This window comes from Thamnophis elegans, chromosome 8, assembly GCF_009769535.1.
Source record: "Thamnophis elegans isolate rThaEle1 chromosome 8, rThaEle1.pri, whole genome shotgun sequence".
Taxonomy (NCBI): Eukaryota; Metazoa; Chordata; class Lepidosauria; order Squamata; family Colubridae; genus Thamnophis; species Thamnophis elegans.
In genome coordinates this window covers 30,598,502-30,615,079 of record NC_045548.1, presented here as the reverse complement: position 1 = coordinate 30,615,079, position 16,578 = coordinate 30,598,502, and the positions used below count along the sequence as shown (strand labels likewise).

General features: G+C 40.0%; 1 protein-coding gene across 6 annotated transcripts in view; it reads left to right on the top strand.

Moving 5' to 3' along the window:
• Nucleotides 1-16,578, top strand: part of ZNF521 (zinc finger protein 521) — a 343,353-nt gene that overhangs the window by 143,414 nt on the left and 183,361 nt on the right. For all 6 annotated transcript variants that reach the window (XM_032222498.1, XM_032222499.1, XM_032222496.1 and 3 more), the window contains one exon: nt 1,883-5,235. In XM_032222498.1, the coding sequence (XP_032078389.1) occupies nt 2,323-5,235 (2,913 nt within the window). In that variant the 5' untranslated portion in view covers nt 1,883-2,322. The remainder of the gene's footprint in view (nt 1-1,882; nt 5,236-16,578) is intronic.

Genomic DNA, 16,578 nt, shown 5'->3' with positions numbered 1-16,578 from the left:
CTAAGCAGGGGGTTGGACTAGAAGACCTTCAAAATCCCTCCCAACTCTGTTATTCTGTTCTATTCTGTTTTGAAGTTTTAAACCTTTCCTCCTTACATACTTTTATTATCATTTTTTCTGGTATCATCCCTAATAAAAACAGTTCAGGTTTAAAATTTACATGTTTCCCTATTATCTTTTCTAGCCATCTGTGTATTTTTGCCCATTTTTTTTTGTTTTAGCATAAGTCCACCACATATGATAAAATATGTCAGTCTTTTGATTACATTTCCAACATTTACTTGATATTTTTTTAAAAAAACATTTTAACTAATCTAGCAGGTGGTAAATTCCATCTATAAAGCATTTTATATAAATTCTCTTTATAATAATTGCCATTGTTAATCTATAGTTCCTTTCCCATAAATTTTGCCATTTCTCTAATTCTATGTTATAGCCAAAGGAGACTCTTGATTTTTGATGCTCAAAGAAATGTTTGTTGAAGTATTTGTTTTTCAACTTTAAATAAATATTTACCAATATAATTGCTGATATTTCTTTCTATATATCAAATTTGCTGTACCATGGTTTACTGTACCAAACCGTGTTGCATTCAAAACCTATCCTTATCTAGTTCTTTAAAAATTAGGAAATTCAGCAGGCAAAAGGTTTAAAATTAATTTGGGAATCAGATTTAGGAGATATAAATGATAATGATTGGAAAAATATTTGGAATAGAAAATATATAAGAATATGTCAGTTAGAGTTAAGGAAAATGGATAAAAAATGATATGGAGGTGGTATCTAACACTATGTAAATTAAATCAAATAGATGGTAAATATACAAATATTTGTTGGAGATGCAAGACGGAGGTTGGAACATATAAACATATATGGTGGGATTGTGATAGTGCACAAAAAATATGGGACATGGTATTTAGAGAAATTAGAGAACTTTTGAATGTAAATTTAAATATGTCACCACGGTTTGCATTACTGCTGGTGGAAAAGCAGAATATAAATGAAACAAAAAAGGAATTGATTGTAAATTTGACAATTGCAGCTAGATTAGTGATGGCAAAATATTGGGGACAAAATTGGGATATTCAAAGAAATGAGTGGTATAATGAAATTTGGAATATGGCAACAAATGATTAATTAACAACATAAATTAAATTTAAAAAGGAATGATGAAAGCAAACAATTATAATGAAATATGGGGAGATTTTATAAAAACAGTGTTGGTGGAACGCAAAGGGAATAAACCTACTCAAGAATATATGTTATTTTGGGGGGGATAAGGGCATAATTGGAATATATTGAAGAAAAAATATAAGAGAAAAAGTGGTCTCTGGGGGTGTGTGCTCTGTAATATTCGTATTTCCCCCCTTTTTGTATTTAGATTATATGTACTGTTTGTATTATTTGTATTTAAAATTAAAAAAAATATTTTAAAAAGATCTTAGTATATTCAATTACCCTTTTACGATTAAGAATTTGACACCTAAATTTACATCATTTTTAAATATATATCTATTTTTATATAATAAAGTGTTCAGCTATTCCCATGTTTTGCAAATTATTTTTTATGATACAAAATATACTTTAAATATTTTAAAATATGCATTTTAATAAAGTTGACTATATATGGTGCACCTTAAGTAACTAAATGATAAAAAAATCAAGAGAACTCATAATTATTCCTAGCTTTATAATCTGATTTAAAATAGTAGTGCATAAGATGCAAATGGTTATGGGAATGAAAAAGAAACACATTCATGTTAAGTAGCATTACATCTTATCAATAAATCTCTGATTAAATGCACTTGTACTAATGTTAAATGCTATCTGAACAAGAAGCCTTTAAACATCTGTTTCCCTCCCCTCTTTCTTCCTTTTTCAGATGGAGTAGACATTGAAGATGATCCTTCCTGCTCATGGCCAGCTTCTTCACCCTCTAGTAAAGATCAGACTTCCCCAAGCCATGGAGATGGTTGTGACTTTGGTGAAGAAGAAGGTGGCCCAGGATTGCCCTACCCGTGCCAGTTTTGTGACAAGTCTTTTAGCCGCCTCAGTTATCTAAAGCACCACGAGCAAAGTCACAGCGACAAGCTCCCTTTCAAGTGCACCTATTGCAGCCGCCTCTTCAAACATAAGCGGAGCCGAGATCGCCATATTAAACTTCACACAGGAGATAAGAAATACCACTGTAGCGAATGTGATGCAGCATTTTCAAGAAGTGATCACCTTAAAATTCATTTGAAGACTCATACCTCTAACAAGCCATATAAGTGTGCCATTTGCAGGCGTGGATTCCTCTCCTCTAGTTCACTTCATGGACATATGCAAGTTCATGAAAGGAACAAAGATAGTTCTCAATCTGCCTCCCGGATGGAGGAATGGAAAATGAAGGACACTCAGAAATGCAGTCAGTGTGAAGAAGGTTTCGATTTTCCAGAAGATCTTCAGAAACACATAGCAGAATGCCACCCAGAGTGTTCCCCAAATGAAGACCGAGCTGCTCTTCAGTGTGTTTATTGCCATGAACTCTTTGTAGAGGAAAGTTCACTAGTAAATCACATGGAGCAGGCTCATAATGGAATGGAAAAGAAACATATGTGCAGTATTTGCTCAGAGAACTTCCATACTGTTGAAGAGCTCTATAGCCACATGGATAGTCACCAGCAGCCAGAATCATGCAACCATAGTAACAGCCCCTCTTTAGTGACAGTTGGTTACACCTCAGTCTCTAGCACTACTCCAGATTCAAATCTCTCAGTAGATAGTTCAACTATGGTTGAAGCCGTTCCCCCAATCACAAAAGGACGTGGAAGAAAACGGACAGCCCAGCAGGTGGCAGATATCACTGGGCCTTCAAATAAACAACCCAAGGTTGCTTATAGTTGCATTTATTGCAACAAGCAGTTATTTTCAAGCCTTGCAGTACTGCAAATACATTTGAAAACTATGCATTTAGATAAACCTGAACAAGCCCATATTTGTCAGTATTGTCTAGAAGTGTTACCTTCACTTTACAACCTAAATGAACATCTGAAACAAATACATGAAGCGCCAGATCCTGCACTGATAGTTTCTGCCCTGCCTGCTATGATCTACCAGTGTAACTTCTGCTCAGAAGTTTTCAATGACCTCAACTCTCTTCAGGAACATATTCGATGTACTCATGGATTTGGAAATCCAGCTGCTAAAGACAGTAATGCGTTCTTTTGTCCTCATTGTTATATGGGGTTTCTTACCGATTCTTCTTTGGAAGAGCATATTAGACAAGTCCATTGTGATCTTAGCAGTTCTCGTTTTGGTTCTCCTGTATTAGGTACCCCTAAAGACCCAGTCGTTGAAGTATATTCTTGCTCTTACTGCACAAATTCTCCAATATTTAATAGTGTTCTTAAACTGAATAAGCATATAAAGGAAAACCATAAGAACATTCCATTAGCACTAAATTACATCCATAATGGGAAGAAATCTAGAGCCATGAGCCCTTTGTCTCCAGTTACTATAGAACAGACATCATTAAAGATGATGCAGGCTGTTGGTAGTGCTCCTCCACGCACTGCTGGTGAGTACATCTGCAATCAGTGTGGTGCTAAATACACCTCCCTGGATGGTTTTCAGACTCATTTAAAAACACATCTTGACACTGTCCTGCCAAAATTGACTTGCCCTCAGTGCAACAAGGAGTTTCCAAACCAGGAGTCCCTGTTGAAGCATGTGACCATCCATTTTATGATAACCTCCACATACTACATCTGTGAAAGTTGTGATAAACAGTTTACTTCAGTGGATGATTTGCAGAAGCACTTGCTTGACATGCACACCTTTGTGTTTTTCCGTTGTACATTGTGCCAAGAGGTCTTTGATTCAAAAGTTTCCATTCAGCTTCATCTGGCTGTGAAGCATAGCAATGAGAAGAAGGTGTACAGGTGTACGTCTTGCAACTGGGATTTCCGCAATGAGACGGACTTGCAGCTCCACGTTAAGCACAATCATTTGGAGAATCAAGGCAAAGTACACAAGTGTATTTTTTGTGGTGAGTCTTTTGGCACAGAAGTGGAACTCCAATGCCACATCACAACACACAGCAAAAAATACAACTGCAAGTTCTGCAGCAAAGCATTTCATGCTATCATATTGTTGGAAAAACACTTGAGGGAGAAGCATTGCGTTTTTGAAACAAAAACTCCCAATTGTGGAACCAATGGAGCATCTGAACCAGTTCAGAAGGAAGAAGTAGAGCTACAGACATTGCTGACCAACAGCCAGGAATCCCACAACAGCCACGATGGAAGTGAAGAAGACGTTGATACATCTGAACCTATGTATGGATGTGATATTTGTGGAGCAGCCTACACAATGGAGTCTCTCTTGCAAAACCACCAACTTCGGGATCACAATATTCGACCTGGGGAAAGTGCCATCATAAAGAAAAAGGCAGAGCTGATAAAAGGGAACTACAAGTGTAATGTGTGCTCACGGACATTTTTCTCTGAAAATGGGCTTCGTGAACATATGCAGACACATTTGGGTCCAGTGAAACACTATATGTGCCCGATATGTGGTGAGAGATTCCCATCGCTTCTGACTCTCACTGAACATAAGGTCACACACAGCAAGAGCCTTGATACAGGAAACTGCAGGATTTGCAAAATGCCACTCCAGAGTGAGGAAGAATTCTTGGAGCATTGTCAGATGCATCCTGACTTGCGAAACTCCTTAACAGGATTCCGATGTGTGGTTTGCATGCAGACAGTGACTTCTACTTTGGAGCTGAAGATCCACGGGACGTTCCACATGCAAAAGACAAGCACCAGTGCTCCAGTGCAGACTACAGGACGAATACAGCATCTTCAGAAATTTTACAAATGTGCTTCTTGTCTGAAAGAATTTCGCTCAAAACAGGACTTGGTAAAACTGGACATTAACGGCTTACCATATGGGCTGTGCGCCATTTGTGTTAATCTCAGCAAAAGTGCTAGCCCTGGTATGAACATACCTTCAAGCAGCAATAGGCAAGGCATGGGCCAGAATGAGAACATGAGTTCCATTGAGAACAAAAGCAAGGGAGGACTGAAGACTCGCTGTTCAAGTTGCAACGTCAAATTTGAATCAGAAAGTGAACTTCAGAACCACATCCAGTCAGTCCATAGAGAACTCATCCCAGACAGCAATAGTACACATTTGAAAACACCAGAAGTATCACCAATGCCCAGAATCAGTCCGTCACAATCAGAAGAGGTAATTCTCCCTCCCACTCCCTCCCTCCCTTGCTCCCTCTCTGTCTCTCTCTTCCCCCTTCCCCTTTTGTAAAAATATATGACCATCTTTTTTCTTTCTTCCTTTTTTGTGTGTGCATATGTATGCAAGTTATTTGCCAAGATATACTTAGCCCGAATATGTATTGTATCTTCCCTAGCCATTAGCTAGCTAGCAATTACTTGCTTTTTGATAAGTCTTGTGTTTTGGCTTGAATGGCACAGAGTAGGACTAATTCCAGTCTCCCTAGGATATTGTCTTCTTTATCACTGAAGAGAATAATCTTTGTGCCAGCACAACTGAGAGCTGGAATCTTAACTGAGGTTCATTTTGAGTTGGAATCCCTAGCTCTGAGTTATGCTTACGGCACAGAGTGTTAATGACATAAAAGTAAACTACACTAAGCCAAAGCGTTGGCATGCAGAGCACTGTTTTTTGAAAATATTTGTGAGCAACAGAGCAGGAGGGCTATTTTTGTAAATTATGTTGTTGACATTAATTTTTCCCTGTCTTGCTCTACTTTGATTAAAAAGGAAACACCACAGTACTTTTGCTAAAGGGTAAATTAGTCTTTTTTATTGTAATTCAATTTCTATGTGTGTTTGCGTGTGTGCGTGTTTGTGTAGGTGTATTTGGGGGTGTAGTGGTAGGATTTGACAGAATATTATGCTAAGCATCAGATGATTAACATTTCTTGCAGAATAATCTGTAACATTTTTTTTACAAATCTGAGGATCCCATGGGGTAGTAATAAGATCACACACTTATTCCAGATTAATTAATTTGCAATAAATGCAGTGGCCTTTTTCTATTATCATAATCACTAACACAAATTAGAATTGCCAAAGGGGCATTCCCAAGCACACTTAAATGTACATTATTTAGCCTTTAACTTGCTTTAACTTTCCTTTTGTTTACCAGGGGCAGGAAACATATGGCCTGTGGACTATACCCAGCCATTTTGAGTCTTGCTCCATGAATCTCCTCCCCCTCCCACCTCTACCCATGCATACCTATCCAGCTGAGAGCCTTAAAGATGGTAACTGTAGGGGAAAATAAGAAGCAGTCACAGCCAGGAAAAACACCGTGATAGACATGCATTGTCTACATTTGGCTTACGTGTAGCTTTATTTTTCAACTCTTCTAGAGCATTTGACAGGAGCTTACTTAGAATAATCTATTTTTAATTATACTATTTTTTAAACTTGCCAATAAGAATTTAAATTCTGCACTAAGGTATACAAATACTATGGAATAGTGGGAAATTTTTACCATGTCTGTGCTTGATTACAAACAAGGAATTAGCTATAGACAATGCTTGATGGAAAGAGTGTAGACTTGCCAGCTCTTTAGAACATAGTGACACAATCCAAAATAGAGTATAGTTACAGACAGGACACATATTGCTTGATCACATACAAGTGTGCAGGTGCCAGAAGGATACTTCAACAATCAGCTAGTCCAGAATGCGGCCGTGCGAGCGATTGTGGGTGCACCTCGCTTCACCCACATAACACCTATCCTCCGCGAGCTGCACTGGCTACCTGTCGATCTCCGGGTACGCTTCAAGGTGCTACTTGTCACCCATAAAGCCCTTCATGGTAGTGGATCTGGGTACTTGAGAGACCGCCTACTGCCAATTACCTCCACGCAACCTATTAGATCTCATCGATTAGGCCTCCTCCGAGTTCCATCTGCCGGTCAATGCCGACTGGCAACCACGTGGAGGAGAGCCTTCTCGGTGGCAGCTCCGACCCTATGGAACGATCTCCCCGTGGAGATTCGTACCCTCACCACCCTCCAGACCTTCCGCACAGCCCTCAGAATCTGGCTATCCCGTCAGGCCTGGGGCTAAGACTGTAACCCGCCCGAATGGTATGAATGTTGTGTTTTAATTATGTATTGTCTTATATGTTAAAAGTTTGTCTCTCCCCCCCCTTTTGGGTTGTGAGCCACCCTGAGTCCCCCCAGGGAAAAGGGCGGCATATAAATAAACTTCTACAATCTACAATTAAAATTGAATTATTTCTGGATTTGTATTTATGTAGAGATATACACTATCCTTCTTCTTTATTAAACCTACTGAATTCTTGAGAGAAATTCTGAGATTTGGCTTTCTCACTTGAAATCCTCCCAATTTTATATAACAATGCCACAATCTAATGAAGTACAGCAATATTGTGAGATTTGGATATTTGAAATTAAAGATTTGAGGTCCTGAAGACAGCATTTAAGGATTTTGCTGCTGCAATGAAGTTGACCTCTTGACCTATACATTTGTGCATTTAGCAGCTAGTTTACCTGCAGGGCAGTAGATGAAGTTTTTCATTGGGAATAAATCCTATCACTTGCTACTTTCTACAGATTGTTTTTAAAACAAAACCACACAAGACTGTAAAATTTGACAATCTGATAGAGTGGAGGAAATATTGTGTTTCACCTCACATCTTACCATAATAAAGTTTTACCTAATACCTTAAAAAAACTGTATGAAAGAAAAAAAGCTATTGCTTTCAAATTGGGATAATCTTTAAAAAATATAGTGATAAACTTGGCAAAAGGAACATGCATTTCCTTTACTCTAATAAAGGACATCTTTATTCTAATATGTATTAACACTTGCTATGTGTGTGCCCAGTGTACCTATCCCATAATAAGTTAAATTGGATATCGTGAACTTTTTTTGCAATAGAAAAGCAGTGTCTCCCTCGGGTTTCATCTCAACAATTGATAACCATAGAAGCAATAATTTATGATATGCTGATTTACACTTTATTAACTTTATGTATATTTCTTCAGTAGCTCATCCATAGAGAATATATTGTAAGGTTTCATGTTTTCCCTTTAGGCACAGAATATACCCCAAAGTTGTGCATTTTGAGACATCAGCATTTTGGATTTGCTGGAACCTAACTGTCAGCATTACTTCATTCAGTAATCAGGAAAGAAAACCACTGGACTCCATTTGAATTGAAATCAAGTGTACTTTTACTAATTATAAATGAACAGTTGCAAAGCTAAGCTGAGTCTGGTTAATTAGGCACGAAAGCGGATAATATCAAGTACAATTCAATCCCCTCCCCTTGGTATCCCTGTACATAGTCCAATTAGGCTTTAGGTTTTATTCAACTTGTATGCTGCCCTATTCCTGAGGGACTCAGGGTGGCTAACAAAACCAAGGGAAAGGGGGGGGGGGCAATACAAAAGGGAAGGCAACAAAAACAAACAACAATACAAAACCAGTTTAAAAAGTCTCAACAAGCACACCAGTTCGAGTGGGGATGGAACTCAGCAGCCCCAGGCCTGCTGGAACAGCCAGCGGCTTTATGGAAAGCCTGAAGGGTGGCGAGGGTCTGAGTCTCCATGAGGAGATCGTTCCAGAGGGCCGGAGAAGCCACAGAGAAGGCCCTCCTCTGGGTAGTTGACACTCGGCATTGGTTGGCAGATGGAATTCGGAGGAGGCCTAGTCTGTGGGATCTAATGGGTCTTTGGGAGGTAATCGGCAGGAGGCGGTCTCTCAAGTACCCAGGTCCAATACCATGTAGGGCTTTATAAATGCACCCAACTGTCAGGTGGGAAATAACTTTTTTCTTCTTGTGAGGGCACACCCCTCGGTAGGTTTTAGCTCCGGGATGGGTGCGAAAAGTACTTTTACTAATTATAAATGAACAGTTGCAAAGCTAAGCTGAGTCTGGTTAATTAGGCACAAAAGCGGATAATATCAAGTACAATTCAATCCCCTCCCCTTGGCACTCCTGTACATAGTCCAATTATAATGTACCCAATTGTCAGGTGGGAGATAACTTCAAAAGGTGTCATCAGGATGGAATGCCGGACAGTTAGCCTTGGCGGGAAACCCCCTTCTTCCACATGTGCAGTAAGGTGGTCAGATCAGCGACTAGAAACTTCCTCCAGCACATAATGATTCCCCTCCCAGATACCATCCCCCCTCCCCGTTTCAATGACAGCCGAAGCAGCAGCAAAGCAGCTCCCAAATGGCCCAACGTCTTTCCGTGTCAGTTAGTTTGCGAGAGGTGTATGCGTAGGGTTGTAAATTACCTTGACTATTTGAAGCAACACAGCCCCCACAGCGACGTCACTGGCGTCAGCTTGAATCACAAAATGTGCGTCCATGTCCGGGTGTTTGAGGACTGGTTCTTCCGCAAAAAGTCGCTTCAACCTCTCAAAAGCAGCTTGGCATTCCATGGTCCAATCTAGCGGCTTGCTAGGCTTGGGTTTCGCCCCACCTTTAGACTTCAAAAGGTTAGTTATGGGAAGAGCAATCTTAGCAAAAGAGGGGATGAACTGGCAATAGAAATTAGCAAAACCCAAAAGTTTTTGCAATTGCCTGCGTGTTCGAGGGGCCTCCTACTCGGTGACCGCTTTTACCTTAGTGGGGTCCATTTCAACACCTTCGTGGGAGATGTGATAGCCCAGGTAGTCAACTTTCTCCTGATGAAACTCACACTTGGACAATTTGGCATAAAGTTCAGTTGCCCAAAGTTTTTTCAGCACGGTACGAACCAGCTTCACATGTTCTTCACGTGTTTCCGTGTAAATAAGGATATCATCTAGATATACGATAATGCCCTTGTAAAGATGGTCATGTAAAACCTCATTAATTAGCTGCATGAAGACTGCTGGCGCCCCCTGTAGGCCAAACGGCATTACTCAAAACTGGAAGCAGCCAAGGGGACAGTTGAAAGCAGTTTTCCATTCGTCCCCCTCTTTAATTCTGACTCTATAATATGCCTCCCTTAAGTCCAATTTAGTGAAGATGCAGCTCTTCCCCAATTGGGCCAGCATGTCCTTTATCAGTGGCAACAGGTAGAGGTCCTGAGATGATATCGCATTCAGGTTTTTAAAATCCACACCATCTTCTCTCTGAATAGTACAGGAGCCGCTACCTTGGGTCTCGCCAGCTCAATGAACCCCCTCTCCAAGTTTTTATCGATGAATGTTCTCATTTCCTCCATTTCCCTAGGGGACATTGAATATATTCGGGGCTTTGGAAGTTTCACCCCAGTCAAAATATCAATGGTGCAATCAGTGGGCCTGTGGGGGGGGGGTAATTTATCAGAAGATTTTTCACTCCCCCCCCCCCAGATCCCAATACTCCTTTGGAATTTTTTCTTCCCCTTCAATCCTCTCCTGCCCTCTGGCTACCAATGTGGGGCTAATAGTGCCAGAATCTGGAGTCTCAACCTTCCATTCAGGGGGTATGTTTGTGCGAATTTGTAACCAACCCTTTCTCCAGTTAATGCGAGGGTTCCATTTACGAAGCCAGGGGAGTCCCAAAATAAGGGGCCAGTCCATGCCAGGTGCCACAACAAAAGTTATTAACTCCTGATGGGTCCCCATTTTCATCTCTATGGGCTCAGTAGAAAAATGAGCAGGGCTGCCTCCCGCAATAGAACCATCAATTTGGCAAAAAACAATAGGGGTTTTCAAAGTCCTCAATTTTAAGCCTAGTTTCTCCACCATTTCAGGGCTTATCATGCAGCGAGAACAGCCGGAATCAAGGAGAGCTAAAAGTTTCTCAGTTGCGCCAGAAGATGGCACTCTCATCTCAATTGGGATAAGCATGGGGCCCGTTCTGGAATTTACCCAGCGATGAGACTCTTCCTCATCCGATTCGTCAGACGAGCTGGGACTCACGCCTCCCTCCTCCTCCGGCTGGAAGTGCTTGGGAACATTCTCGGCAGCGAATGCAGCCTCCCTTCTCTTGCCTGGGGTCTTCACTGCTTTTCCCTCTCTCCGGGGGTGGGGTGGGGCGGTCTGAGCCAATTTTACGCAGCAATTTACAGCGTGATGGCCTTCCTTCTCACAGCGGAAACAAGTGAAAGGCTTGGCTTTGCCTGTGAAACCTCCTTTTCCCTCACTCCTGGGGCGGGGGGGGGGGGGTTGGGGACTGCTGGAGGGGATTTCTCCACATCTCCCTCTTTCATGCATTGAAGCCTGGCTAAATCCAACTCCACATCTGCAGCGTGCTCATACCAAGCGGTTACACGACGGGGAAGGCGTCGTTTATGCACTGTTGGTATATTTTCTCATTCAATCCCTCAGCAAACTGATCCAGCAAAGCCTCTTCCGACCACCCCCTCATATAAGCTGACAACTCCTGAAATTCCTGGACATAATCTGGCACAGTTTTGTTTCCCTGCTTCAGAGCCATAAATTTCAGGCACCCACGTCTTTCGGTCAAAGGGTCATCAAACCTCCTTCTCATGGCCGCCATTAAGTCATTAAAATTCCTCAGGAGAGGGGAATTGCATTTGTGTAGGCCGACCATCCATTCGGCTGCCGCCTTCTCTAAAGACATCAACACCATCTTCACTTTCATTTCATCTGTCTCTAAATCAGGTCCATAGATTTCCATATAATTCCAGACCTGAATTATAAACAACCCAAGATTTTTAGGATCTCCATCATATTTAATGGTTAAGGGAGGGACTTTTGCCATTCGGCATCACCTCCCCCCTCCCCCCCGCTCTTTGAGCGACTCTAGCTGAAGGGGGGAGGCTGGTTCTGGGTTTTCTTGTGCCCAACCCCCCTCGGCCCCTTCACTCTCCCTTAAACTATGCATTGAGTACCTTTGCTCAAATTCCTCTGTCGGCTCCCTTTCCACTGCTCTCTCATGGTTTCTGAGTTCAGTCCATGCTTCTTCGAGAAGTCTCATGGCGTGGGAAAGCTTGTAATCTTCTTCTCCAGAGTCACCCCAATCAGCTGACTTTTTCTTTGGTCTCCTTCTCGTGGCTCCAGCATCCAGTTCCTCAGGCTCCTCTTTTTGTCCCACACCCCAAGTCCATCTGGGACGAACGGCAGGTTCTTCCACTCTTAGTTCAGCCAGCCTTTTGGTTAAAGATGGTCCCGCCATTGCCCCTTCCTCTTCCTCCTGGTCACTTACATGCAAAGACATTTCTTTTCTTCTTGTGAGGGCACCCCCCTCGGCAGGTTTTAGCTCCGGGATGGGTGCGAAAAGAGACTCAGCTTATTGTCAGCATTACTTCATTCAGTAATCAGGAAAGAAAACCACTGGACTCCATTTGAATTGAAATCAAGTGTACTTTTACTAATTATAAATGAACAGTTGCAAAGCTAAGCTGAGTCTGGTTAATTAGGCACAAAAGCAGATAATATCAAGTACAATTCAATCCCCTCCCCTTGGCACTCCTGTACATAGTCCAATTATAATGCACCCAACTGTCAGGTGGGAGATAACTTCAAAAGGTGTCATCAGGATGGAATGCCGGACAGTTAACCTTGGCAGGAAACTCCCTTCTTCCACATATGCAGTAAGATGGTCAGATCAGCGACTAGAAACTTCCTCCAGCACATAATGATTCCCCTCCCAGATACCATGCCCCTCCTCCCCGTTTCAATGACAGCCGAAGCAGCAGCAAAGCAGAGGCTGACATCAACCTAGAAATGACAGTTGATATTTTAAGAGTCCAAGGGGGAAAAAATGTAGGAAATCAGTGATGGTAATACCATATTTTCTCCTAAGGAAAAAATACTTTCCTTTAATATAGCTTCCATATAATTAATCTGAGAATCCAGTTCTATTGCACATTTAAATCATGACACAAACAGCATAGTAAGGGTCAGCCAACATTTCATGTCCACCTTTGGTTATCATGCTTTAAATAAGACACATATAAATTTAAAAGATCACAGAAGATCTTCAGGGGCAGGGGGAATGATATGTAGGAAATCCTGATTAAAATTAACATGCATACGTGGCCTACATTGGAAAAAAGTTGATAGCAATATAAGAATTTTAAAGGAGTTTTAGCCTAAGGATAATTTTTAAAACGAACAATCAAAGATATACTTGGGGGGGGGGGGGAGTGTGTGCTATAACACAGGCTTGTTAACATTTGAAAGGAGAAATCTAAGTCTTAACTTCCCCGACCTGTTTAAGTAAAAAACATGTTGGGACTACAGCTCCCACAATTCCCAACTGCATAGATTTTTAGAATTGCAGACTTGACACATCTAGCGGGGACTGAGATGAAAAGAACCAATTGAAGCAAGTAGAATAGATTAAGTTTTAGATTTAGTATGGCTTCGGTTGAGGAAACTCAACTACTATAGTTGTTAATACAGATATGTTTTTTTGGAACTGCAAATGTAGTGAACAAATAACAATAGGGCATCAATTTTCTTTATTCCAATTTGGGTAAGAAGGGATAATCCCAAGAAGTTTGATTGATTGCCATCAGGAAAAAGCATCAGAAGCAATATAGCTATAAAAGAGATCACATGGGACTCTCTAATTTTTTACATATTTTAAAAGATATTCAGATTCTGACTTAAATTTTGTAGCATTTCTGCTTCAATAAATTGTATCATGCCTATTTTAAAAACCACAATTTAATTTCTAAAGTTATTTAAGAATGTTCCTGCAATCTTTCTTCTTGTCAGCATGAAGGAATACTTGTAATCATATGAAGCTCTTTTTCATTACCTAATTGTGCAAGCATGTTCTAGAAATTCCTGCTTGCTTATATAAAAAAAAGATTTTGACATATTTACCACTGCTTCTAGTGAAATGTTCTGGTTTTCATTCATATACAGAATTATGTTAGTTTTGGATCTTCTGTGTAATTAAGACCAAGAATGAAAAACATGGAGATCCTGGAAAAATCATCAAAAAAAGTTATTTTCAAAAGTGAATTGTAGAAATGCACTGGTAGGGCTTTTTTAAAGTGATACAGATTTATAAAATGTTAAAGAGCTGTATATGCTGCCTCAAAGTCCTAAGAGCTTTTGCAAAATTTGCAATAGGCGTAAGTGTTGAAGGAGTATTCTCTAGTGACCACTTGCAAACTGTTACTTTTATTGAGCACAGCTGTTGCTGATTGTGGGTGGAAAGTGGTTGGTTTCTTGAATGCAATCTCATTGTTATAGTATTGTGTGTTGTCTGTTAACATAACAGCTGGGTAAAAACAGCAAATGAATATTACAGGGACAAAATATCAAATCAGCATAATAGTGTGGTTGTGTTTGTTGTAGTCAAGAGTGCATAAAAAAAGATTTACCAGACTCATAAGTCACCCATAATTGTTTAGGGAACATTTTTCAGGAAGAACTAGGGAAGACATGAATGCATCAATAAGGGATGGCTGACTCTTAGGAAAAGAGTCAGTAGATGCCAAGACTCCAGGCAACCTATGACTTACATCCTCCTGACTTATAAGCAAGGTGTGGCAGTAGGAGCACCCTTGTGGTCCATGTTTATACATATGAATATTTGTATGAAGTATTTGGTATGAGGTATTTGGTGTGCTATTTTGCTTAAATTCCTTTGGACTAATTTTTCCAATACATATTGAGTGAATTTGTAAACCATGGTTGAAATTGTATTCAAGAAGTGCCTTAATACAAATCTATAACCATGTTTTGCTGCATCTTATCTTAAACTTGGGTCATGCATCAGTTCACTGGGAAAACAAAGCAACAGTACCTTCATTATTCCTCCTTTGCTTTTTGTCTTCCCTGGGGCATAGGAGAGTCATTTTTGAAAATAAAAGACACATTAAACTTTCCCTACTCTGCCTATCTTGGATCCATTCTCAGACTTCCAGATTGCAAAGACTGAGCATCTTTTGTCCATATTTTAATATTAATTATGATACTATACATACTATTCATTATAGTTCCTTATATTGTGATTGGCTCAATAAGGCTTAATTTCCCTATTTATTGTTATCCATTTCCTAATGATATATTTTTATTCATACACCTGCCTCTTCCCAAGGTAAGTCTTAACATACCTATTTCAGACAAGCCATGAAGTGCCATATGTAAACTTAAGTTCTGTTTTAGGTTTCCTAATGTTCTGGGGCACTGGTTAGTTTGATTTATAATTTTAATTTGTATGAGGGTACATAGATAAGCAAAAGTTTCCTGCAGGGGTTAGCAAGAGTTGACTATTTTGGACTAGCTGCTGTGCCAGTACCTTCCTTATTCTCCTTCCCTTAGCATATCTGAAAGAGGGTTATTTTCAGGAGCTGACAAGTGGAGCTTTATTGTTACAATCTAATTTAAGATTCCTTTTTTAATCTATTTATAATTATCCAGATCTTCCTAGATAGCATATCATTAATTCTTATGTATCAGACTATTGTATATTATATATACTCTCAATTTTTTGATTTGCCTATATACTTGTTTTAATTCTTTATTTGTGTTTGTGATACACACTAAACTTATTGTGTAGAATAAATTGCAGTGGTTTGATCTTTAAGATTATCCGTTTTTAGATTTTGCAACCTTTGCATATGCTCACAAACCAATTCATTTCATTTCTGTAGTAAACTGGAATGTTTATAATAATTCACATAAGCAATTACATTTTTATTTTAAGCATTTTTTAAATATAAAATTTTAAAATATATTTTAAGTTAAAGTTACAGAGCTAAATATGTTTTGATGGAATTAAATTGCAGTTATGTTGCAATGTCCTAAAAAGTTCATCTAGTGAACGAATAAATTATTACATATGTTAAAGGCATGGTCTAACATTTCATACAAAAACTTAGAATAATCTCTTTTCAACAGTTAATGTTCATTTCTTCAATTTGTGTACTGTCTAATTCCTATTGACTTTGACCAAAAAAGAACAATGTTATATGTCCATGAGGTGCCAGAGTGGCATGCAGAACCCTCTCTGTGGGCACGCATGCCGTAGCCAGCTGCTCTTCTGGTTTCCGGCACACATTTGTGCCTGCCAGCTGGTCTTGGGAAAATGGCCAGAAAACGGCCAAGAACCAGGAAATTTTTCAGGCTGTTTTTAAGACCGTTTTCAGGCTGTCTTTCAGGCTCTTTTTGGCCTGGAAAACATTCTGAAAATGCCCCAAAAATGGCCAAAATCCCCCCAAAACAGGCACGCACATGCTGGCCAGATAGTCCTTGGGTTTCCGGCGCGCACAGATGCATGTGCACATTCCAGTTTGGGCACTTGGTGCCGAAAAGGTTTGCCATTACTGTTACACTATATTGCCAAAAGTATTCGCTCACTCATCCAAATAATCAGAATCAGGTGTTCTAATCACTTCCATGGCCACAGGTGTATAAAATCAAGTACCTAGGCATGCATACTGTTTTTACAAACATTTGTGAAAGAATGGGTCGCTCTCAGGAGCTAAGTAAATTCCAGCATGGAACTGTGATAGGATGCCACCTGTGCAACAAATCCAGCCGTGAAATATGACGTTGGTCCACCCTTTGCAGCTATAACAGCTTCAACTCTTCTGGGAAAACTGTCCACAAGGTTTAGGAGTGTGTTTATGGGAATTTTTGACCATTCTTCCAGAAACG